This window comes from Halteromyces radiatus (assembly GCF_025201355.1).
Source record: "Halteromyces radiatus strain CBS 162.75 chromosome Unknown BX664scaffold_3, whole genome shotgun sequence".
In the NCBI taxonomy this organism is placed as follows: Eukaryota; Fungi; Mucoromycota; class Mucoromycetes; order Mucorales; family Cunninghamellaceae; genus Halteromyces; species Halteromyces radiatus.
In genome coordinates, this window is record NW_026251689.1 from 2,708,070 (window position 1) to 2,730,137 (window position 22,068).

Below are 22,068 nucleotides of genomic sequence, written 5' to 3' on the forward strand. Positions count from 1 at the left end.
AAAAAAAAAAAAAAAAAAAAAAAAAAAAAAAAAAAAGAGGATTTCATTTATTTATTATGTATATCATATTGTGTATAAGTAGAGTAGACTAGTGTAAAAGTGAATAAAATAATAAACATCAATGCAAAAAAAAAAAGAGAAAATAAAATCTAACGGAATAAAAAAAGGGGAAGAGATACAGTAATAAAAACTAAAAGAGATAAAACGAAAATGAAATAAACTAAACTACATTTTGACTGCTACGTCGACTTGCCATGGTACGAATAGTTGGATGCATGCGTAAACCTTGGATAGTAGGATTCCAACGAATAGGTTGTATTTTGTTGAAAATGTACATGCGTAAACAAGCATACAAGATGATGACCCAACCAAATCCAAAGGGAATCAACCACCATAAAGGTAATGTATGATATTCGGATCCAAAAGCAATGTTGAAAGGAGGACAATATACAATCAAGGTACCCAAACTTGCACCACCAAAAATACCAAGGAAAGAGTATTTGTTGGAGAAGGCGTAACGACCTAAAGGAAGTGTATATCTTGTCTTGGAAGCGAACAGATTGAACATTTGCATAATCATGATGCCAAAGTATACCATAGATTGAGCTTGTGCAAGGGCTCGATGTTGTTGTTCCGCATTCAATGTAAATCCACGAGCTGTCACAAAATCTTGAGCATATAATGGCCCGTTCGAGAAGTAATAAGTAGGACCAGACACTCCACGTTGCATTGTTGTAATATCCACTGGATCGATATGATTGTACCACATTACCACAAAGTAGGTAGTCATTGCGCCAATCGCTTCAATCACACCAATTTCCAAGTAGGCCCATGAAAGTAAAGGCAAATCCACCAAAATTTCATCTTCACTTTTACCGAGTTTTTCTTTCCAAAAGGCTGGTGACAAAAAGGCATGAGTTGTGTTTCGAACACGACGGAACCAAGAGGGTTGGATGACTTCACCTTCATCATCATATTGTTCATATTGTCGAAGTCTGGCTGTTCTACGTCGATATCGTTCAATAGAATCCAAGGTTACTGGCTTTCGTGGAGATTGTAACATCAAACCTTCAGGTGTTTCAGGTAAATCCCAAGCAAATGATAGAGCCATAAACAATTCAAAACCAAGATCAATTACCAAAATCAAAATAGCAGACAATGGTAATGCTAAATGAAATAAAAATAAAATATAAAAAGATAATCACAATCAATTTCCATCTTCCTTTTTTTTTTTTTTTTCTTGAGATTTACCTAATGGTACAATAATATACAATAAACAAGGAATGACTTCAGGAATAGAATGAGATACCGTATATTGAATAGATTTCTTAAGATTTGTAAAAATAAGTCGACCTTCTTCAATACCATGAACCACAGAAGCAAAGTTGTCGTCCAGTAAAACCATAGCAGCAGCATCTTTAGATACGTCCGAACCAGAGATATTCATAGCAATTCCCAAATCGGCCTTTTTAAGAGCAGGAGCATCGTTAACACCATCACCAGTAACACCAACAATATGACCCATGGATTGAGCATGCTTCACGATTTCAAGTTTGTGCTTTGGCGAAGTTCGAGCGAAAATAATTTCATCTTTGGTGAAGATAGCATCCCATTGAGCATCAGTTAGAGTGTCGATATGATCACCATGAATGACGATAGCATTATATTCATGTTCTTGTACTTGAGAAACATCCTTTCCAGTGCGCTTGGCCACCATTTCCTTTGTATCCCCAAGCATCAGATTGATTTTGCGTCCAATAGCTTCAGCAGTCAATGGATGATCACCAGTTACCATCATTACCTTAATACCTGCACGACGACATTTACCAATTGCTTCACGAACACCATGTTTGGGAGGATCTTCCAGAGCAGCTAGACCAACAAAGCAGAGATTTTCCATAGGACAGTTCTTTTTGTCAAATATAAAATCAGAAGGATAGCTTTCCTTGGGTAATAAACATTGAGCAAACGCCAGTACACGGTTTCCTTGCCCAGCCATTGATTGATATGCTTCTTGGAAAGCATCTTCATGTTGTTGAGTAAGAGGAAGAGGTTCATCATTGTCAGTCAGGATAGTAGTGCAGAGACGTAACACACGTTCAGGAGCACCTTTCACGTAGAGAGTCAAATCACCATTGTTATGAGATTTTCGATGGATAGACAGAGCATATTTGTTTTCAGAATTGAAAGGGATTTCAAACACCTTGGGATAACGACCAACCAGTTCATCAAAATCTTCTGCTTGGGCAGCAAATCGCGTTAATCCAGTTTCAGTAGCATCACCTAGAATTTGTCGTTCAGCAATAGGGACATCAGTACGATCAAACTTGGCACGAGAATTCAATGCAGATATCATGGCAATTTCCTTGATACCAACAGCAGATTTAATTCCCTTCGCATCTAATCCGGTAGTAAAAGTTGTAAGATTGGTCCATATACTAGTTAATGTCATTTGGTTTCTTGTAAGAGTTCCAGTTTTGTCAGTGGCAAGAAGAGTAATTGCACCCAGGGTTTCTACACCTTGAAGATCCTTCACAAGTACATTTCGATTGGCCATACGTTTTGCTGCAATAGTAAGTAAAATGGTCACGGTCATTGGTACCCCTTGAGGCACCCAACCAATAAATACTGATACCGCAAAGTTGATAGTGAGAGAGACATTGTAGCTGTTCACAGGTAAGCCGATACCGAAAAAGATGACTGCTGTCGTAAAAGCAATGGTGGCAATGATTTTAACAAAGTTACTGATCTATATAACATTTGTTCACAAGTGATTAAAAAAAAAAGTAAAAGGGAGAAGGGAAAAAAAAAGTGAGAAAGTAAGAAACAAAAATATAAAAAGGGAAGACCGGAGATTCAAACACTTACTTCAACAGATAATGGAGAAGGAGCCTTATGTTCATCACCAGCAAGACCAGCAATTTGACCAAGGACAGTATGATCACCAGTACGTACAACGATACCGTAACATTCACCATTAACAGCCAAAGTACCACTATAAGCCATATTTTCAGCTTCCAAAGGATTCTTTTGAGAGTTAGTAGGACCTCTTTCTTGGGGATCACTTTCACCAGTTAAGGAACTGTTGTCAACCTAATAATAATAAAAATAAAAAAATAAAAAAAAAAAATTAAATCATTCTTCCTTATTTTATCTTTTTTTTTTTTTTATCAGTTTTTGAATTACCTTGATTTCACCAGCAAAAATAAATACATCAGCAGGAACTTTATCACCCATGCGAATCAAAACCACATCACCAACAACCAATTGAGAGGCATCAATTTGAACCATTTTCCCATCACGAATACAAGTAGATTTACTTGCCAACATATTCATAAATTGTTCCATCATATTACTTGATTTATATTCTTGATAAAATTCAATAAAAGCATTTAATAAGGCAACCCCAATATAGATGGCACCAAGATAAGTCTATCAAAAAAAAAAAAAAGATCAATATATATATATTTTTTATTATCATTTTTTCTTCTTCTTTTATTTACATTTTGAAAATTCCCTTGAAAATCAATGGCCAATAAGATATAATTCAATATACCAGCAAAAACCAAAAGAAGATTGAAAAGATTCAGTAGACAATCAAAGTATTTCAAAATAGGATGTCTTTTCTTGGGAGGAGATAAAATATTCAGACCAGTTTCAGATGCAATAGCAGTAGCTGCAGCAGTTGTTAAACCTTGTGAGCTTGCAGGTTTTTCCACATTGATCAGAGTATTGTACTTGGCTGCACACTCTTCATGAGATAAAAGATGTTCAGTCTATATAAAAAATAAATAAATAAATAATCCTTCACTATTATATTATCATTCACTTACAAGATCCACATTTTTCTTTTTCTTTGATTCAATATTTTCTGTAGTTGTTGCACTGTATCCTTCCTTTTCCAAATCTATTGTTTCTACTTCATGTGTAGTGGTAGGAACTCGTTCCGGTTTGATCACCTCTGCAAATTGAATCTTATTATCCATCAATCTATTATAATATGATGATATAAATAATATCAAAAAAAAGGATAAAGAAGAAGAAGAAGAAGAAAAAAAAAAAAGAAAATGAAAAAGAAAAAGAAAAAAGAAAACATTTTTATTATTTTATATTTACCTTCAACTGTGAAGATCGACACCCACGCCTTTTTTTTTGGACCTCCGAAGTTCCAAAAGTAGTAATGAAGAGACATCAGGTACTTTGTTTCCTTTCACTTTTTTCTAGTCTGAAGATCAAAAAAGAAAGAGTTTATTACATATCCTGGTGAATAGAAAATCATCCAAAAAGGATGAAAATCCCTCACTTTTTTATTTCTTTTATCCAATAGCTAATTACCCTCATTGTCCAACCGATAATAAAAATTCTGATCTGTGTAACCTGCGGTATTAGGAAATCTTTTTTTTTTTTTTTTGTATGATCCATTTATTGCGAGGTAAAAATCATGGATGAATCATGTCAAATGAAAATTAATCATATTATATATGTAGTTTTCCATGCCTGCATATCGGAAGAGGTCAAATAAGGTAGTAAATGACAATAGTCAATAAAGAAAAAGAAAAAAAAAGGAGGGAAAAGTACATATAAAGATAATCATTTTTCTCCTTACATTTACTTTCAATTTTTGCTGATGATGAAATAGTGTGTATGATATACATTGTTTTCTGCTATATTATAATTCATTTGTCCCCCCAAAAAAGGATGGATTTGTTTGATCGAAGCAAATCTTTTTTTTTTTTTTTTTTTTTGGTTAGCGGCGATCTAAAGTTTGTTTTGGACTTCTCTCTCTCTCTAACACATACTTTCCATCATTGACAGATCACGATGTATGACGATGATGATGATGGAAAAAAAAAAAAAAGATGTTTCCACGTTGTGTATTTGAGAGAAATCAATCTGAATTCCAAATTTCTCTTTCTTTTGTGTTCCTCAAACTTTTTATTTTGCAGGATTTCTCGTCAGGAACATGTTTTTTATGACTGAAACATTCGGTAAAGGGCAATAGATTCTCTGTTCTCATGACCTTTTTTTTTTTCTTCTTCATAAAGTGCCATTATATCATCAGAATTTTCTTTTTAGATCTGTTGTCATTATTGTTTACTATATATGACCTCACTTTTTTTTCTGGTAAAAAAAAACAGCAACTTTATACTATCATCATCGGATAGAAAGAGAGTATGTACATTTTACAAGTATTATCTTATCGGGTCAAAAGATATATAAAACAAAAAATTGTGATGTTTCAAAACAAACAAAAAATAATTTTTTTATTGAAAAGATCATGATTCACATTACAACAATAAAAAGAAAAAGAGGTGAAGTTTGTCATCAAAAAAAAAAGATATTATTCATCTAATTCTACTTCTTCAATACTAAAGCTTTGAGCCAATCCAATATCGTTTGCCATACCACTAACAAGTTGATAACCTTCACTTTGTTGAATAGCATTTTTGTTACTTTCTGCTGTTGATTCCAATTCTTGTTCTACTATTTCTTCATCCAATTCTTGTTTATCTTCCATTGGTTTTTCATTCTTGAGGATCCTTGTTTCCAAAAATTCACGAATAGCAGCAAAATAGCCACTTTGCATACAAGTGTCATTATGAGTACCATTTTCAAATTCTACCCAATCCTTGTTTTCACGAGTTCCACAAAGTTCAAATAACTTGGTCATATGAGAAGGAGGTACTAATTCATCTTTTGCTCCTGATAAGAATAATACAGGCGACTTGACAATACGTTGAATATTGATTTCCGATGGCCATTGTTGATGACAAAGCACAGTAAAATATCGAAGCATAGGGAACACACTAGGAATCAATTTTGGCTATTATCATAAAAAAAAAAAGATCAGGAAATGTAAATAAACATAAAGATCATATCTCTTTTTTAATTGATTTGTCACTTACTATACTTAAAAAGGTGTTTTCGACCATCAAGCCAGAAAATGCATCTTCATTTCTAGAGACAAGATCAATAGCCACAGCTCCACCGATAGATTGACCGTAAGCAACAAATTTTGTATTTTTGAGAATAGGATGTTCCTTCACAAAGTCCAAAAGAGTCTATAAGGAAAATAAAGATTGACATGAGACCCTTCCAATTTCCTTTTTAATTATATTGACACATGTTTTCCCTCCTTCTCTTTACCTGGGAGTCTACTTGAAGACCTTTTTCATTGGCTTTTCCTTCACTGAATCCATATCTATATAAAAGGAGAGAATTAATATATTAAACAATGATTTGATTTCTATTCTTACCCTCTATATGATAGCATCACTACATTGGTCCTGAATTTTTGATTAAAGATCTTAGCAACTGGCAAACGATGACCCTATAGTAAACATATGAAAAGTTTCAAGTCAGTTTCTTCTGGCATAAACACTGAGAAAATAGCTTGCGTCACATACCATGTTTCCAGCGTTCGCCTATAGAAAAGATGAAATATAAATAAAATAATAGTTAATACTTTTTTGATTATTATATTAAACACACTTACATGGAAATAAAGAATAGTAGGTGCTCTTTTGGCTTCGTCAACATCTTCAAGAGTAATAACATAACATCGTAACTTGACTTTGTCCTTAGTAATTAAAGTTTCTTCGGTATATGACATTCCAAAATCTGAAGGTTTAGCAACCTATAACATAATATATATATATATGTATTGTCAGTAATTGACATAAGAAATATCTTTATTATTATTATTATTATTACTATTATTTTTACCTCTGTTCTAGATCCATCAGGGAAACTGCTGGGATAAATTAGTTCACATTGATATAAATATAAAAGGAAGGCACCAGCTACACTAGCAATCCCAGTAATCGATAAAATGTAAGATAACCAAGGTGGCAAACTAAACTTTAACATATAGTTTGTCATGATGAAAATAAAAAAGAAGAAAAAAAAAAATAAATAAATAAAGAGAAGAAGAAAAAAAAATGGAAGAAAAGAAAAATATACAAAAGGGGTGACCGGAGTGAAATTGAAAAGGTGAAATGAGAACGTTTCACTGCAGCAATCAAGTCAGCCAACAAAAAAGAAAAAAAAAATGTCAACTTTGAGAATAACAATAAAACAAAAAGAAATGTGCACTTTATTGAATCAAAAAGAAAATATACTAATCTAAATCTTGATGATACTAACTGTCAATTCACTAGGTTGTCCACTACCACCATCATCATAACTATCTGTGCTACTACTTGTCAATCCTTCCAACTTTTGATATACGAATTGTAACACTGCTTGTTCATCTGCTTCTGGTCGAATTTGTACTTCCAAGGTGCCAACGCATCGACCATAAGTATTTTGCCAAAAATGGACACGTTCTACAGATACAATATTTGGATCTTGTCGGATTTCACGTAACCGAGTTTCCACACCATTCCGTACAGTATTTGGCGTCGTTTGAAGAAGAAGATTTGATAACGCTTTTGCTGTAGGGTATCCCAAATAAAACATCACCACAGATTCAGCCAACGCCAATAGCTTATCCATAGATGATGTCGTCAATCCAAACATATTGAAGAATAATACCATCAAGCCACTACTGACAATTGAGAATGAATATACATTCGATAATATCACATGAATAGGATTTCCCCGTGCACGATTGATGACATTATATGAAAATCCATGGACCGTCGGTGGTGTACGTCGTAAAACTGATAAAAAATAGAAAAAAAAAAAAGATAAGTAATAGCTTATAACTTAATCTCTAACAAACTTACATCGAACAAAGTTGTCATGGTTTCGAAGAGCTACACTGGCTAGACAGCACGTACCAATAGCACAAATCATTGCCAAAAACATGCCAAATTCAAATGATGTTTCATGATGTTCTCCACCACCATGATGTCCTTCCAATAAGAAATGTTCCAATGATTCCTTCGTGTTATGCATTGTGGCAAATAAAAGGTACACAGTCGTTGCCATAGCAAATACAATTTCATATCGATGAGCACTAGAGAAAATAAAAAAGTATATAATCGTATGATGAATTCTTTTTCCTTTTTTTTTTTTTTTCTTGTTTGTTTGTTACCCAAATGGACGTTTGGTGTTTGAGGTACCATAGGCAGGACTGGTTCGAATGATACTTGAGACAAAAGAATTGAGAACACCAAGTGCATCAAAAATCACCAAATATGAAAAGCCAACCACTGCAAGATTCTCATTCGCTGTACCAACGCAATAAACCCAAATACCAATAGAGGAATGAATCATAAACCAAGTGAAAACCGTTTTCTGAGCAGGCGAAAGTGTCGAGAATAATTCACTCCATGATGGGAGAGGAGGCGTAAATACAGGAGGATAAGAATGATGATGATGATGATGGTCATGATCGTGATCGTGATGTGAATGATCGTGATGTGAGTGATCGTGGTGAGAGTGATCGTGATGTGAATGATCGTGATGTGAGTGATCATGGTGGGAGTGATCATGGTGAGAGTGATCATTATGGGAATGAACAAGGTGAGAATGATCATGATGAGAGTGGTCATGGTGAGAATGATCATGGTGAGAATGGCCTTGATGAGAATGATCGTGAATGTTTTCTTGATAAAGTTCTTCATGTTGTTGATGTTCCTGTTGTCGACGTTTCTCGTCGTACTGTTGAAGATGTTCTACTTGATAAGGCTGTTGCTGAGGTTGTTCTACATGATAATGGTTGTGCCCAGAATGATACACTCCATGGGTATGGTTATGGATATCAGCGGCAGGTTCGTGATTGGTCTGATAAGGTAAAGATTGATTAGTATAACAATATTATAATCAGTAAGACAATAAATGAATAAAAGCAACAACAGCAACAGTAATAATAATAATAATAATAATAATAATAATAATAATAATAATAATAAATATTACCTGAGAGTAGAATTCATTCACTGAAGGTCGATGAGTATAATCGCGAAAGGCATTACTTTGTTCGATCGGTTGGGCAGTTGGATGATGAGATTGATGATGCAAAGGAGTCGATGACTGAATGTGTATGTGACCTTTATTTCCAAGAGAGGTAGTCTTCTCTGTTGCCACTGGTAAGGAAGTCACCGAGATAGGCTGTCGTTTGTTCACCCTCATGGTTGACTGCATCAGTGCGAATAAGCAACAGATTAGATAGAAAAAGGAGAGATAAAAGAATAAAAAAAAAAAATAGAAAGAGGAGAGAATATTAACAAAAAGAGATTGATAACTGGGTTTAAATATTGTGGTGCCTCTGTGCTGTGCGTGTATGACATTGGACAAAGCAGCAATACACTTTATTATTTATTATTGGTCACTCTTATTCATTCACTAGATCATTCAGTTTAATCAATCCAATTTATAATGATTAGATTATGATACATATTGATATTTATATTTATTCTAATTTTTTGTTTTCTTCGGCCACCAACAGAGAAAGGTAATCTTGAGTTTGATAAAAATAGAAATTTGGCGGTGACCAAAATAGCCATGCAAGGAAAAAAAAAAACCATAGTGAGATTCTAATAGAAATACCATCAAGTAGATGATTGTAAGAGTGACCAAGATGATCTGATTTATAAATAAATCTTTTATTGTTGATAAAATAAGATAAAATTGACAAAAGTAAAAAAATATAAACCATGGGCATATTTCTATAAAAACTAAAACATTTCATTTGATAAATGATAGCTGTCAAACTTGTCTTAAATGCAATTCCTTGCAACCTAGAATATGTATACAAAAATAAATTAGTCTTTTGTCATCCTTTACATAGTTTATAGTGAAAGACTTACTTGTTCGTCTTTTTGTTTTCTTGTCGATATTCGGGTAGTTGCACCAAGCGATCATAGTCACCTTGTATAAACCAATGAGGGATCCAAAGGCTCATCAGTAAAGACAGTGTTGGAATTTTGATACAATCCAATCTTGGCAGGACATCGTAAACGATTTTCGGCGTAGGTTCCATATTAAAGTATCAGCAGCAAGCCTCTTCCCTGGTCGTTTTTATTTCCATGTTAGTGATGCAGCTGGGGCGACTTGAAAAAAAAAAAGTTAATGAAAAAAAAAAAAAACAGGATTATAATAATAATTCTTTTTTTTACCATTTTATTCTGATTCAGCGTAGGTTCCATATTAAAGTATCGGCAGCAAGCCTCTTCTCTGGCTGTCTTGCTATTGACGCAGCTTGGGAGAACTAAAAAAAAAAAAAAAAAAAGTTATTAAAAAAATGGGATAATAATAATAGTTTTTTTTTTTTTTTTTTTTTTTTTTTTTTTTTTTTTTTTTTTTTTTTTTTTTTTTTTTTTTTTTTTTACCATGTTGATCTGCATCAAGGCAATAAAGTAATGTCGCCTTGCCTTCTTCCCTTTTTAATCATCGGTCTTTGATTTTGGTCGTGGCCACTTCCAAATTTATATGGTTTGGTTTCATTCCAAAAGACACCTCCGAGTACGTAGAGCATGCAAGATAGCGAACAGTTCCCTTTCTTGGGCAGGGTAGTTTTTTTTTCAGCTTTGTAAAATTTCTTGGATTCGAATGCAACAGGATATGCCACACCTTGATCATCATCTTGACACAACACAGCACCACATGCGAAATCCGAAGCATCAGTATACACCTTATATGGTTTGTTTGCAACAGGCGGCGACAACAATGGAGTATTCATCAATTCTTTCTTCAGCGTCACAAAAGCTTCTTGGCATAAATCCGTCCACTCGATTGATCGTCTTTTTGGTCCAGTACCTTGTGTCAAGTCAGTCAAAGGCGAAGCTAGATGGGCATAATTCTTGATGAACCGACGATAGTATGATGTAGTCCCCAAAAATTGACGAACCTCTTGAACACTGGTTGGTATTAGCCATTTTTTGAACAGCTTGTACCTTGGATTCATCAGGTAGGATTCCGTCTTGAGTAACATGATAGCCAACAAAGTCCAATTCGTTTACACCAAACTTACATTTGTTTTTGTTTAGGACCAATTGGTGTTCCCTCTCCAACCGAATGTTCTTGTGTACTTTTTTATCAAGTCCAACCAAACGGTAATAGTAGTAGCATTCCTTTCGCTATGATATTTGGGGAGATCGTTTGCCCTGACCAAGACAAGAACCTTCCAAAGTGCAGTTCGAATAGGAATACCCCAGAGAAAGAGGTATCTTGAAGCTAGAGTATGTATACAAAAAATAAATTAGTATTTTGTCATCCTTTATATGGTGCATAGTGAAAGACTTACTTGTTCACCTTCGTGATTTGTGTCGAAATTCGGGTATTTGCACCAAGCGATCATAGTCACATTGCATAAAACATTGAGGGATCCAAAGGCTCATCAGCAAAGACAGTGATACAATCCAAATCTTGGCAGGACATCGCAAATGATGGATTTGGTCTATACTGCTTCGATAATTTGATTTGATTTGTAAATAAAAACCTATTTTTTTTTCTGGATCGTGTGTAAAAAAGAAAAAGATAAAATAGAAACAATAAGTAAATATAACTTATTACGTAGGCATGACTGATAAATAATATATAAATAAAATAAAAAAGTATATGCTTTTTTTTTTTTTTTTTTTTTTTTACCATGTTGCTCGACATTCAAGACTTGACAACAATTTTCCAAAGAGTCTAACAAGGTCAACCTGTAGGTGATCGACATCGTCTTTCAAATAATAACAACAACTATATAATAACTACCCCATGTTGTATGAGCGGCCAATTGGATGCGTACTAGAGAGGATAAAAGACTTGGAAGTTTCAATGCGTAAAACTTTTTAGCTTTATGCGTTCCAAGAAAAATCAAGGCTTTAGTACTGTTTCCTTTTTTTTTTTTTTTTTTTTTTTTTACCATGTCGTTCGACATCAAGGCAACTATGATGACTTTCCTTTCAGGTGACCAGATCTTGCATTCAGTTGTAGCCAGTTTCGACAATGATATAATTGAGTTTTGTAATATATACACTTTAAACATACTAAATGAGATAAAACAGATGAATATAAAAAAGAAAAAGGAAAGGAGTCAATGTCAAAAAGGCAGAATCCAAATTTTTTATTGGCTGACTCAATTTTCTCTTGACTGAGTGCTTTTTTTTTTTTTGGTATCAAGTGGAATCTGACCGCCATTTCTGAGGATCTTTTTTATTTTTTTTCCAACTCCACACAATTCTCAAAAAAGTATTTTTATAACAACCTTTTTTTTATTTTTATTTTTATATATATATATATATCCTCCCCTTTCCTCAACATTTCTCACTTTTTTTTTTATTTATTTATTATCCATATTATTATTATTATTATTACTTCTCCTTGGTGATAAGTTTTGTGTCCATCTTCAATAGTTAGAAGTCTTCCTCTTTCTTAAATTAAAAACTTGACTACTCATGCGAGACCCACTTGATGATCTACCACCAGATCTTCAAAAAGAACTTTCTATTCTTGACCAGGAACTTGAAGATGGTGACATTACTCAAAAAGGTTATGATAAAAAGAAAACTGCTCTATTGAAACCATACTTGGAAAACGTCTTAACAGCAAACAATGATCAAAGTAACCGAAATTCTTCTCTTCCTATTGTGACACGTACTTATCGACCTACCGAAGGGGAATATTACCATCAACAACCCTATAACTTGGATAATACTGAAGATTTAGAAGAATTTACAGATGATATCGTTGAAGACCTTGGACCTGAACCTTCTGCTGCGGATGCTGTTGATTTTTTGGATTTTTTACCTTCACCAACTCACTCTCCTCCTCGGTCTGAATCACCTGAAGCTCTTATGGAAGCAAATCATCAACTTATTACACAAGAACTATCTTTACCATCACAACAACAACAACTACAACGTAGTTCTCCACAATCAATTCACAATCAATCACCTAGACAACAACATCAACAAATTCCTGCTCAACGACCCCCTGCACAGTTACAACAACAACAACCAGTTTATCGACCTCATCCTCCTCAGCATCAACCATGGAATCAATCATATGGAGCTACTAGACCTAGACCATATGATTATCGTATGATGAACCGTCCACAATATCCTATGGGTCCTCCTCTTCCTACACATGGCTTTCCTGGTCAACGTCCTCCTTTACCTCTTCATGGTGGTGGTAATATATATCGTCCTCAAGGTTATCAACCAACTACACGACCTCCTCCTCCTATGTATGGTGGTATCCCATCATCACAAGGTTCATCACCTCGGCCTCCTTATTATAGACCATTACCCCCATCTTCTCAACAATTACCAACACAAACTTCACAAGGATCACCTATGCGACAACCAGCCATCCCAGCACGACATACTAGAACGCCATCAATGGAATCAGGAAGTTTATCAGTGGATAGATCTCAAGGAGTTCATGTGGCTCGTCAAAGCTCTGATTATATAGATGCAATGGAACCTATATCACCTAGTGGTACACGACGTACTGACTCTGATTGGGGTAAATTCTTTTTTTTTTTTTTTTTTTTTTTGTATATCATTTTCTTTTTGGAATGAATGGGTGTGACGAAATTCTGCTAGTGCAATTTGAATTTTAATTTTACTTACTTTTTATTACTAGAAACGGCATCTGGCAATGGTGGATGGCGACCTGCACCTGGTAGAGACCCTTCAATTATGTCATCTTCAACGAAGAAAGGAACGATAAATTCTTTGACAGCACCTACTCGACGATTAGAACATAAAAACCGCGGACGTAGTAGATATGGTGATAGTTATATGGCAACTTCCTTCAAAGCAATTGAACCTGCACCTATATCTTTATTACGACTAGATGATCCTTATGAACAGATGCTCTTGGCGGACTTGGCTGGGCGTCAAATGCGACCATTACAACCTCGATCTATTCCTTTCCCGGTCATAGATGGAAATGGTAAAAATCAACAAAACTTGGCAAATTTCGACAATCTTGCAGCTATTCTTCGATATCGTGCTACCAATGACAATCATCAACTTGCTTCAGCATTTACGGTGGTGGATGCGAAAGGAAAGGAACCAGTCTCTATCTCTTGGGAAAAACTGAATGCAAGAGCAGAAAAAATCGCCATGACCATTCGAAATAAGGCTGGATTACAAATGGGCGATCGTGTGGCGTTGATCTATCGAAAATCGGAAGTATTGGACTTTATTGTGGCTCTGTTTGGTTGCTTCTTGGCTGGAATGGTAGCTGTACCTATCAATGCTGCTGATGATCTCTCTGAACTTTCTTTTATTTTGAATTTGACAAGTGCCAACCTGATTTTGACAACGGACTTCAATCATCGGGCTTTCATCAAGGATATGCAAACTCGATCCATGGAAATACCTGCGAACGTAGAATGGTGGAAAACAAACGATTTTGGAACATGGTATCCGACAAAGAAGGTGAAGGATCATCCTCCTATCAAGGTTCCTGAATTGGCTTATATTGAATATGCAAAAGCAGTGAATGGAGAACTCAAAGGTGTTACCATTACACATCAAGCTATCATGGCGGAAGGACGGATGTACAAAGCGTCAGTGACAGAAACAGAAGTATCTATTAATGACTCTGACAATACTTTAAAGGTGACTCCAAAACAAAATAACTATGGTGGATTTGATACAGTTGTCAGTTATTTGGAACCAAGGCAGCAAATAGGTATGGTGTTATCAGTCTTATGTTCAGTTTATTGTGGAAATCATACTATATTCACAAGTGGCAGCATTATTGACACGCCAGCAGTTTGGATCTATGTTTTATCCAAATACAAAGGTAAAAAAAAAAAATTCTATCAGCTTGTTTTTCTTTTAACTGAACTTTATGAAATCATAATTCTTATTTCATCTTTTTTTTTTTTTTGTAGCAACCATCGCCTTGTCGGATTATTCAGCTTTGAACAGGATTACAAAATATTATCAAGACAACGCGAAAGAAGTACATAATCATAGCAAGAAAGTTGCACCTGATTTATCATCTTTACGTTATCTCTTTATCGACAGTTGTGTATCCAAACCTGACTTAAACCAGCTTGTTGCGGAAAAGTTATTACGACCTTTGGGAAACAATGATGATCCTATGAGCGTTGTTTGTCCTGTAGCATCCTTGGCTGAACATGGTGGTATGATTCTCAGTATGCGTGACAATGTAGGACCAGCTCAATTGGAAGGATTTGAAAATGGACATGATAGACAATCTGTGATCGCGGAAGGACAGTCTAGTGATGTATGGGAATGTTTATTGGATGCTGAAGCTTTGAAGATGAACAAAGTAGTTGTGGTTGCTGCTGGTGCTGGTGCTCGCAGGGCGCGTACTGACTGTCATGAAGTACTTGTCAGCTCCTTTGGATTTGTCATTCCAGAAGGTAAAAAAAAAAAAAAGTGATAGAACGAAAAGGAAAAAAAAAGATTCTCATTTCTCCTTCTTGTTTATGATTGTTTAGCTACTGTGGCTATTGTTGATCCTGATACATTGACGTTATGTCCTCCTGATACTACTGGTGAAGTATGGATTGATGCTCCTTCTATTTCAGGCGGATTTTGGGCTCTACCTCGTCATAGTGAAGCTATTTTCCATGCCAAACCTACCATTGTTTCTCCTGATACAATGTACCCTGAAATTTATAATCAAGAATTTCTTCGCACAGGTTTGGTTGGTACTCTTATTGGTGGTCGTCTTGTAATCTTTGGCAATTATGAAGATCGTATCCGTCAACAACGATTTGGTGAAACTCATGGATTGGAAGAGATTTATTTCTCAAATGATGTGGTTGATATTATTGAAAGTCGAACCTTGAATGACAAATGGTATGATGGAAAAAAAAATAACTAGATGGAACGAATATTGATTATTTTTTTTTATATTTATATCTTCCAATAGTGTTGTATTTGATATTACTGTGAATGATCAACATCTGCCTGTGGTGGCCTGTGAATCAAGTGTAGCAAGAACTGAATTGGCTGGCGTTACTGCAGAAATAGAAGAAAGTCTTTTAGAACTTCTTGGCATTCGATTATTTGCAGTGGTGGTCGTGGCGAATAATGCATTACCAAGGCAACTCAAACATGGAAGAAGACAAATTCATGCACTCATGACTAAGCGTGCTTTTTTGAATGGACAATTGACAATTCGATATATACGCATGGATGTAGATCGAACAGTATTCAATTTAGCAACAAATGATGATCCAGGACAACAATCAATATGGCGATCGGGATTGGCTTATGAACTCGCTATTAGACAACGTGTAATTATGCCTCATCATCAACAGCAACATACTGGAATGGAAACAGTACGATCAGTGATTGATGAAAGAACGGATTTTGATCTTTCAAAATTCTCTAATATTGTTGACGTCTTACAATGGAGAACAGCATTACACCCCGAAGAAACTGCATTCGTTGGACTGAGTCATAATGGATCTGGTGCAGTGGAAACAAAACCATATACTTGGAGGAAAATCAACTATACAATTGCTTCACTGGCTACTTATTTGATTAAAAGAGGACTCAAACGTGGACGCAAGGCTCTCGTTGTAGTGCCATTTAGTGTGGATTGGATTTTGGCCATTTATGCATGTCTAGTGATTGGTGTGACGCCTATACCCGTTGATGTACCTGATCCTCAACAACAACAAGTTCAACGTATCAAGGATGATGTGGAAGTGATATTGACTACGGCAAGGGATCTCAATGTAACATATGTACTGGTGAATGGAGCATCTGAAAGCATTCTCAAGAATAAACCTGTCAACCCAGCTATGCGACAATTACTCACATCAACATTCAAGGATTACAAGTTACCTGAATTTACCAATATCAACAAGGCAGCAAAACATCACAAATTGCTAGGAAAGGAAAGTGGAATGGCTATACAACCTGAATGGCTATCAAGTAGCAATACGACACCTCCATTGATACTTTCACAACTTGGTACGGATGGAAAGAGATATTACCCTGCTTTACGACATGAAACTATTCTTCAACAATGTCGAACACAAAAAACAACTTGTCAAATGAAATGGCAGCGTGGTATTGTGGCCACTGGACTTGGTGCTTGTGATAATTTGGGACTTTTATATAGTACATTCTGTGGTGTCTATGTTGGATGTATTACTGTTATGATACCAACTGAAGACTTTTATTTGAATCCTTTCTCCTTCTTTGAAATGGTCCAACGATACAAAGGTAAAAAAAAAAAAAAGATAATATAAGAAAAAAAAAGAATGATTGACGTTGTTTATTTTTTGATTATTTAGCCAAAGATATATGTGTGACTTTACCATTGATGCAATATGCAATGAATCGAATGAGTCCAAATAATGATCAACGTCGACTAGCATTACATAGTGTACAGAATATCATGATGATGACAGAAGGTCGACCTCGTCCTATCTTTTGTAAGTTATATAAAAAAAAAGGAGGAAATTAAATCAAGACTGATTTTTTTTTTTTTTTTTTGGTACAGATCAACATTTGTCTCGTTTCTTCTCGTTACATCGACTGGAAAAGGAAGCTTTGAATACAACATACAGTCATATTGCCAATCCCATGATAACAACGAGATCATATATGCTTGTGGAACCCATTGTACTTGTTGCTGATCTATATTGGTTACGAAGGGGTATTGTACGGTCATTACCTTTGGAAGAAGAATCTCGTGGTGTTGTATTGAATGATTCTGGTATTGTACCTAGTAATACAATGGTGGCAATTGTAAATCCTGAAACAAATACTCTTTGTCCAAGCAATGTTGTGGGTGAAATCTGGGTTAGCTCTGACTGCAATGTAAAACAATTGTTGACTGGTGGCAAGACAGAAGAAGATTTAGGAGCAAGTGTATTGGAAGTGACATTACCTGGAACGGATCCAAGAACCAAGTATATGCGCACAGGTGATTTAGGTTTCCTTTGGAATGTACAACGACGTGGTAATATGATGGATCCAATGTTGGAAGAAGGTCAATGTTTATATGTATTGGGACCCAAATGTGAAACTCTGGAAAGAAATGGATTGATGCATTTCCCTGGTGATGTAGAAACTTCTATTGAACGATGTCATACAGCAATCCCTGCAAATGGAAGGTAAATTATCACCCATCCTCAAAAATATATATATATATATAGAACAGTTTATTCAATTTGATTTTTTTTTTTTTTTAGTATTGTTGTTCAACATGGCAAGGAAATCGTAGCTATTGTAGCGGTCAAATCCAAAGAATATGCAACATCAGCTACACCTTTGATCGTTAGTGCTGTGTTAGAAAATCATTCCTTTTTGGTGGATACTGTGGTGATTATTCTACCGACCAATTTGCCTAGATCAAGATTTGGGGAAAAGCAAAGAGACAAGGCTTTGACAGCTTATGCTGATAAAAAATTGTAATATAGAAACAGGAATCGCCGCATCAAAAAAAAAAAAATGGAATATACTGACTATATTATTTATACTGTAGGGTCACTATTTATGTCAAACGTATCACCAATCAACATGAACCTTTACATTTGCAATGGGAACAATCACAATTCTCCAACGATAATAATGATGCCATTTCGCTACGTACTTCAACCACACGACCTCTATCTACTCGAGCATCATCGATTGCTGAAACAACACATGATGATATCAAGCATTTATCTTCTGGTAGTGATGATGGATTAGGTCGCTATGATACCATGAGTAGTCGCCAGGGTAGTCAGCATTTGACCACAACAACTTCTTCCCCGGCCTCTTCTTGAAAAGTTTCTTATTGTTCCGTAGTTATTTATACAATACACATTATTCCATTCACTCATTATCGTCACTCTTTTTTTTATTTTTATTATTATTATTATTATTATCATTTGATCCCTCTCCTTTTTAATAGTGTACTTTTCTTTATACATACTTCTCTCTCTCTCTCTCTTTTTGCTTTAATACTATCTATTCTCTTTTTTTTTCAATCATTCTTTTAGACTGTCTTCACATCCATCTATCTTCTTTTCACCTTCCCCCTTTTTTTTACATTTTATCCTTTAATCCTCCAAAAGAAACACAATAAAACAATTACATTTTACTTACTCATCATCCATAGCAACATCACCATAGTTCCCAAGGGCAACTGTAACCCAAATAAGGTTTTTCAGGTTCAGTGAACTATACTGATTATAGGTTCTTGAAGAAGGGGAACTCCGCCTCATGACTAAAAAAGGATCGTTTTCCAATTGAACAAAAGGAATAAGGTCAGATTGTCGCCGATAATATAAAAAAAGAGTATATTTTTCTTTTTCTTTTCTTTTTTTTTTTTTTTTGTCTTCTTCTTCTTGATAAGACTTTGTATTGAAAATAATGAGAGAGGAAGTGGTAGTATCCAGTGTAAATGATAATACTGGCAATTCTGTCACAACTGTGTATGATGTACCAGAAGCATTGGACAGTGTCGAAGCAAGCATTGCATCTAAAGAAGGTCAAATCCGTATGTATTCAAATTCCCAAAACTTTTCAAAAAAAAAAAAATAAAATAAAAACATAGACACATGAACTGATTTCTTCTTTTCTTTTATTATTTTATTTATTTATTTATTTATTTATTATCATCTTATATGATGATGATGGTGATTTTCTATTATAATATTATTTTATTATAGAAAATCCAAAGGATTTAGAAACTACTGACCCATCTCTTCCGCCATTGGATGGTAGTCGAGGGTGGCTGGTGGTGTTGGGGGCCTTCTTTATTCAATTGCTTTGTTTCGGCACAGCCAGTGCTTGGTAAGTTGAACATTGGTACTTGATCGGACATTTGATTAATTCTTTTTTTTTTTTATTTTTTTTTGGATTCAGGGGTGAGTTTTTTTTTTTTTTTTTTTTACTACTATTTTTCATTGGTACCTTTCCCTTTATACCCTGAGAACAGATAGGGAAAGATGATTAACCAATGTTTATATTTTTTCATTATTGATATGTTTATATTTTCATAATGAAGATGTTTGTTGTCACTCACATATTTTTGAACACAAAAAAACAAAACATCGTTATCTTTTGATGTTTTTTTTTCGGGCCATACTACTATGATCACTTTTTTTTTCTTTTTTTTTTTTTTTTTAGGTGTGATGCAAGCTGCTTTTGAAAAAATCTTTCAAGATGTACCTGATGCTCAATTACAATTAAGTTTTGCCGGTACTTTGTTAGAAGTATTTGTCAATATGATGGGACCTGTGGCTCAAATTATTAGAGCAAGATATGGGGTTAAAGTCTTATTAGTAAGTGGTTCCTTATTAGCCATCATTGGTTTGGAAATGGCTGGATTTACTACTCAGGTAAAGAGGATAATAATAATAACAATGATAATCGTTACTAATTTTTTACTTATTAGATTTGGCATTTATATCTATGTCAAGGTGTTGGTAAGTGTGTGTGCTGCTGGGTTTTGAACTTATTTCGTTTGAAATCGATTGGATTTTTTTTTGTTTCATTTCTTTCTCTTTTTTAATATCTCTTCTTTTTTTTTTTTTTTTTTTTTTTTTTGTTCTGTGCTTTACAATGTCATGCCTAAACAGTCTTTGGATCTGGAGCAAGTCTCATGTATTGTTGTGGTAAAATACATATATAAAAAAAAAGAGAACTTTCACTCATAGGAAAACTAAACCTTTTTTTTTTTCTTCTTCTTCTTCTCAATTATAGTGATGAATACAGCCCCTAGATGGTTTGATAAGAAAAGAGGTCTTGCTATGGGACTTGCAAGGTACAAACAAAAAATAAACGAAGAAAATGTAAACTCATATTTATTCTTTATTAATAGTTCTGGATCTGGCTTGGGAGGTCTCATTTTACCATTCATTTTGGATGCTGTCAACAAATCACTTGGAATTGGTTGGACTTATCGAATTCTAGGATTTATTATTCTTATATGCTGTGTATTTGCCTGTGTCCTAGTGAAGGAACGAGTAAAACAACCACGACAGTCAAAGACATTATCAGATTTATTTGATTTTTCTGTCCTCAAGGATATCAATTACGTACTCTGGCTTCTTGGTTCTGTGATCTCTCTCTCTGGTTTCTTTGTACCTTACTTCTTTTTGCCTTGTAAGTAACTTTATAAATAAGAAAGAAATTTACTTATATATATATGTATTTTTTTATTACTATGAGTATAGCATACGCAGATCATATTGGATTATCTTCATCACAAGGTTCAGCATTGGTTGCGGTTATGTCGACTGGAAATTTTTTGGGTCGTATTATTGTGGGCTTTACTGCTGATAAAATTGGTCGTTTGAATGCAGATATCATTTGGACCATTGTTTGTGGTTTAAGCTCTTTCTTGATTTGGATGTTTGCCTATAGCTATGCTGTCCTCATGGGCTTTTGTGTTCTCTTTGGTCTATGCTGTGGATCTTATTTCACTTTATGTAAGTATAATCTTACTGTTTTGAGTATCATCTAAAGAATGTCTAACCTTGTGTTTTTTTTATTATTATATAGTATCTCCTATTACAATGGATATTGTTGGACAAGATCGATTCCCCACTGCTTTATCTTTACTATTGATGGCGAATATTTTCTCTGTTTTTGGTCCTTCGATTGCAAGTGGTATCCAAACCAAAGTCGAAACTCCTTTTTTGGTCTACAAGTATTTTACTGGTTCTTCTTATGTATTGGGTGGTCTCATTTTAGTGGTATTGAAGTTCAAGTTATCCAGAAATATCTTGACAAAGATGTGATATTCCTAGATATAGTTATTACGTAGTTATTATTATCATTTATACATTCTTATTATTCATATATTATCATATCGGCTTTTTTTAATAAAATTCTCTGTTCCTCTATTGGATCTCTTGGAATCAAATATTTATATGAACTTTTTTATTTTGTTTGGTTTGATTAATAAGGTAGTCAATACGGATGAATAGATGAATGATATGATGGTATGATAGGATAATAGTGAATAATAATAATAATAATAAACAAAATGATAAAAATATGATTTTATTTAAACGAGAATGTAAAATAAAAAAAAAGATAATATAAGACACAGTGACTAAAAGATTAAACTATAATAATTTCCATGATATAGATTTGAATTAAGAGATATATGCTTTTTTCCTGACTTGCCATTCCTTGTCCAATAGAAAAACCTATTGTATATATCTAGTTGATCCTATTA

General features: G+C 34.4%; 5 protein-coding genes across 5 annotated transcripts; 2 read left to right on the forward strand and 3 right to left on the reverse strand.

Moving 5' to 3' along the window:
• Window positions 1-36: 36 nt before the first annotated feature.
• Window positions 37-4,123, reverse strand: BX664DRAFT_278550 (uncharacterized protein). Its single transcript, XM_051541410.1, has 6 exons — window positions 3,834-4,123; window positions 3,504-3,776; window positions 3,187-3,432; window positions 2,869-3,093; window positions 1,252-2,749; window positions 37-1,167 (listed from the first exon to the last, which is right to left on the reverse strand). The coding sequence occupies exons 1-6, from the start codon at window positions 3,984-3,986 to the stop codon at window positions 221-223; spliced, it is 3,342 nt and encodes a 1,113-aa protein (XP_051401975.1). The 5' UTR covers window positions 3,987-4,123; the 3' UTR covers window positions 37-220.
• A 1,103-nt stretch (window positions 4,124-5,226) lies between these two features.
• On the reverse strand, window positions 5,227-6,912 carry BX664DRAFT_378867 (Alpha/Beta hydrolase protein). Its single transcript, XM_051548842.1, has 7 exons — window positions 6,727-6,912; window positions 6,497-6,637; window positions 6,408-6,425; window positions 6,258-6,331; window positions 6,148-6,202; window positions 5,907-6,062; window positions 5,227-5,824 (listed from the first exon to the last, which is right to left on the reverse strand). Exons 1-7 carry the CDS (start codon window positions 6,880-6,882, stop codon window positions 5,342-5,344), a joined length of 1,083 nt encoding a protein of 360 aa, XP_051401976.1. The 5' UTR covers window positions 6,883-6,912; the 3' UTR covers window positions 5,227-5,341.
• Window positions 6,913-7,003: 91 nt separating this feature from the next.
• On the reverse strand, window positions 7,004-9,132 carry BX664DRAFT_357964 (cation efflux family-domain-containing protein). Its single transcript, XM_051547995.1, has 4 exons — window positions 8,869-9,132; window positions 8,042-8,733; window positions 7,731-7,963; window positions 7,004-7,664 (listed from the first exon to the last, which is right to left on the reverse strand). The coding sequence occupies exons 1-4, from the start codon at window positions 9,091-9,093 to the stop codon at window positions 7,126-7,128; spliced, it is 1,689 nt and encodes a 562-aa protein (XP_051401977.1). The 5' UTR covers window positions 9,094-9,132; the 3' UTR covers window positions 7,004-7,125.
• A 4,655-nt stretch (window positions 9,133-13,787) lies between these two features.
• BX664DRAFT_260037 (uncharacterized protein) lies at window positions 13,788-18,308 on the forward strand (the record flags this gene model as incomplete). The annotated part of the gene is made up of 7 exons (XM_051540617.1): window positions 13,788-14,700; window positions 14,792-15,289; window positions 15,368-15,731; window positions 15,805-17,111; window positions 17,183-17,323; window positions 17,392-18,007; window positions 18,086-18,308. The coding sequence occupies 7 exons, from the start codon at window positions 13,788-13,790 to the stop codon at window positions 18,306-18,308; spliced, it is 4,062 nt and encodes a 1,353-aa protein (XP_051401978.1).
• A 934-nt stretch (window positions 18,309-19,242) lies between these two features.
• Window positions 19,243-21,736, forward strand: BX664DRAFT_329914 (major facilitator superfamily domain-containing protein). The gene is made up of 9 exons (XM_051544886.1): window positions 19,243-19,377; window positions 19,550-19,674; window positions 20,009-20,221; window positions 20,278-20,308; window positions 20,462-20,497; window positions 20,586-20,646; window positions 20,704-20,987; window positions 21,059-21,313; window positions 21,387-21,736. Exons 1-9 carry the CDS (start codon window positions 19,251-19,253, stop codon window positions 21,623-21,625), a joined length of 1,371 nt encoding a protein of 456 aa, XP_051401979.1. The 5' UTR covers window positions 19,243-19,250; the 3' UTR covers window positions 21,626-21,736.
• The last annotated feature ends 332 nt before the right edge of the window (window positions 21,737-22,068 follow it).

Coding starts and splice junctions, on each gene's coding strand:
- BX664DRAFT_378867 (XM_051548842.1), bottom strand. CDS start 6,882: ATGACAAACTATATGTTAAAGTTTAGTTTGCCACCTTGGTTATCTTAC. Junction 6,203..6,257: donor GTGATGCTATCATATAGAGG/GTAAGAATAGAA, acceptor CCTTTTATATAG/ATATGGATTCAGTGAAGGAA. Junction 6,063..6,147: donor GTCTTCAAGTAGACTCCCAG/GTAAAGAGAAGG, acceptor TTTTCCTTATAG/ACTCTTTTGGACTTTGTGAA.
- BX664DRAFT_278550 (XM_051541410.1), bottom strand. CDS start 3,986: ATGGATAATAAGATTCAATTTGCAGAGGTGATCAAACCGGAACGAGTT. Junction 3,433..3,503: donor TTCAAGGGAATTTTCAAAAT/GTAAATAAAAGA, acceptor TTTTTTTGATAG/ACTTATCTTGGTGCCATCTA. Junction 1,168..1,251: donor GTATATTATTGTACCATTAG/GTAAATCTCAAG, acceptor TATTTCATTTAG/CATTACCATTGTCTGCTATT.
- BX664DRAFT_329914 (XM_051544886.1), top strand. CDS start 19,251: ATGAGAGAGGAAGTGGTAGTATCCAGTGTAAATGATAATACTGGCAAT. Junction 20,309..20,461: donor ATATCTATGTCAAGGTGTTG/GTAAGTGTGTGT, acceptor ATGCCTAAACAG/TCTTTGGATCTGGAGCAAGT. Junction 21,314..21,386: donor TGGATCTTATTTCACTTTAT/GTAAGTATAATC, acceptor ATTATTATATAG/TATCTCCTATTACAATGGAT.
- BX664DRAFT_357964 (XM_051547995.1), bottom strand. CDS start 9,093: ATGCAGTCAACCATGAGGGTGAACAAACGACAGCCTATCTCGGTGACT. Junction 7,964..8,041: donor AACACCAAACGTCCATTTGG/GTAACAAACAAA, acceptor TATTTTCTCTAG/TGCTCATCGATATGAAATTG. Junction 7,665..7,730: donor CCATGACAACTTTGTTCGAT/GTAAGTTTGTTA, acceptor ATTTTTTATCAG/TTTTACGACGTACACCACCG.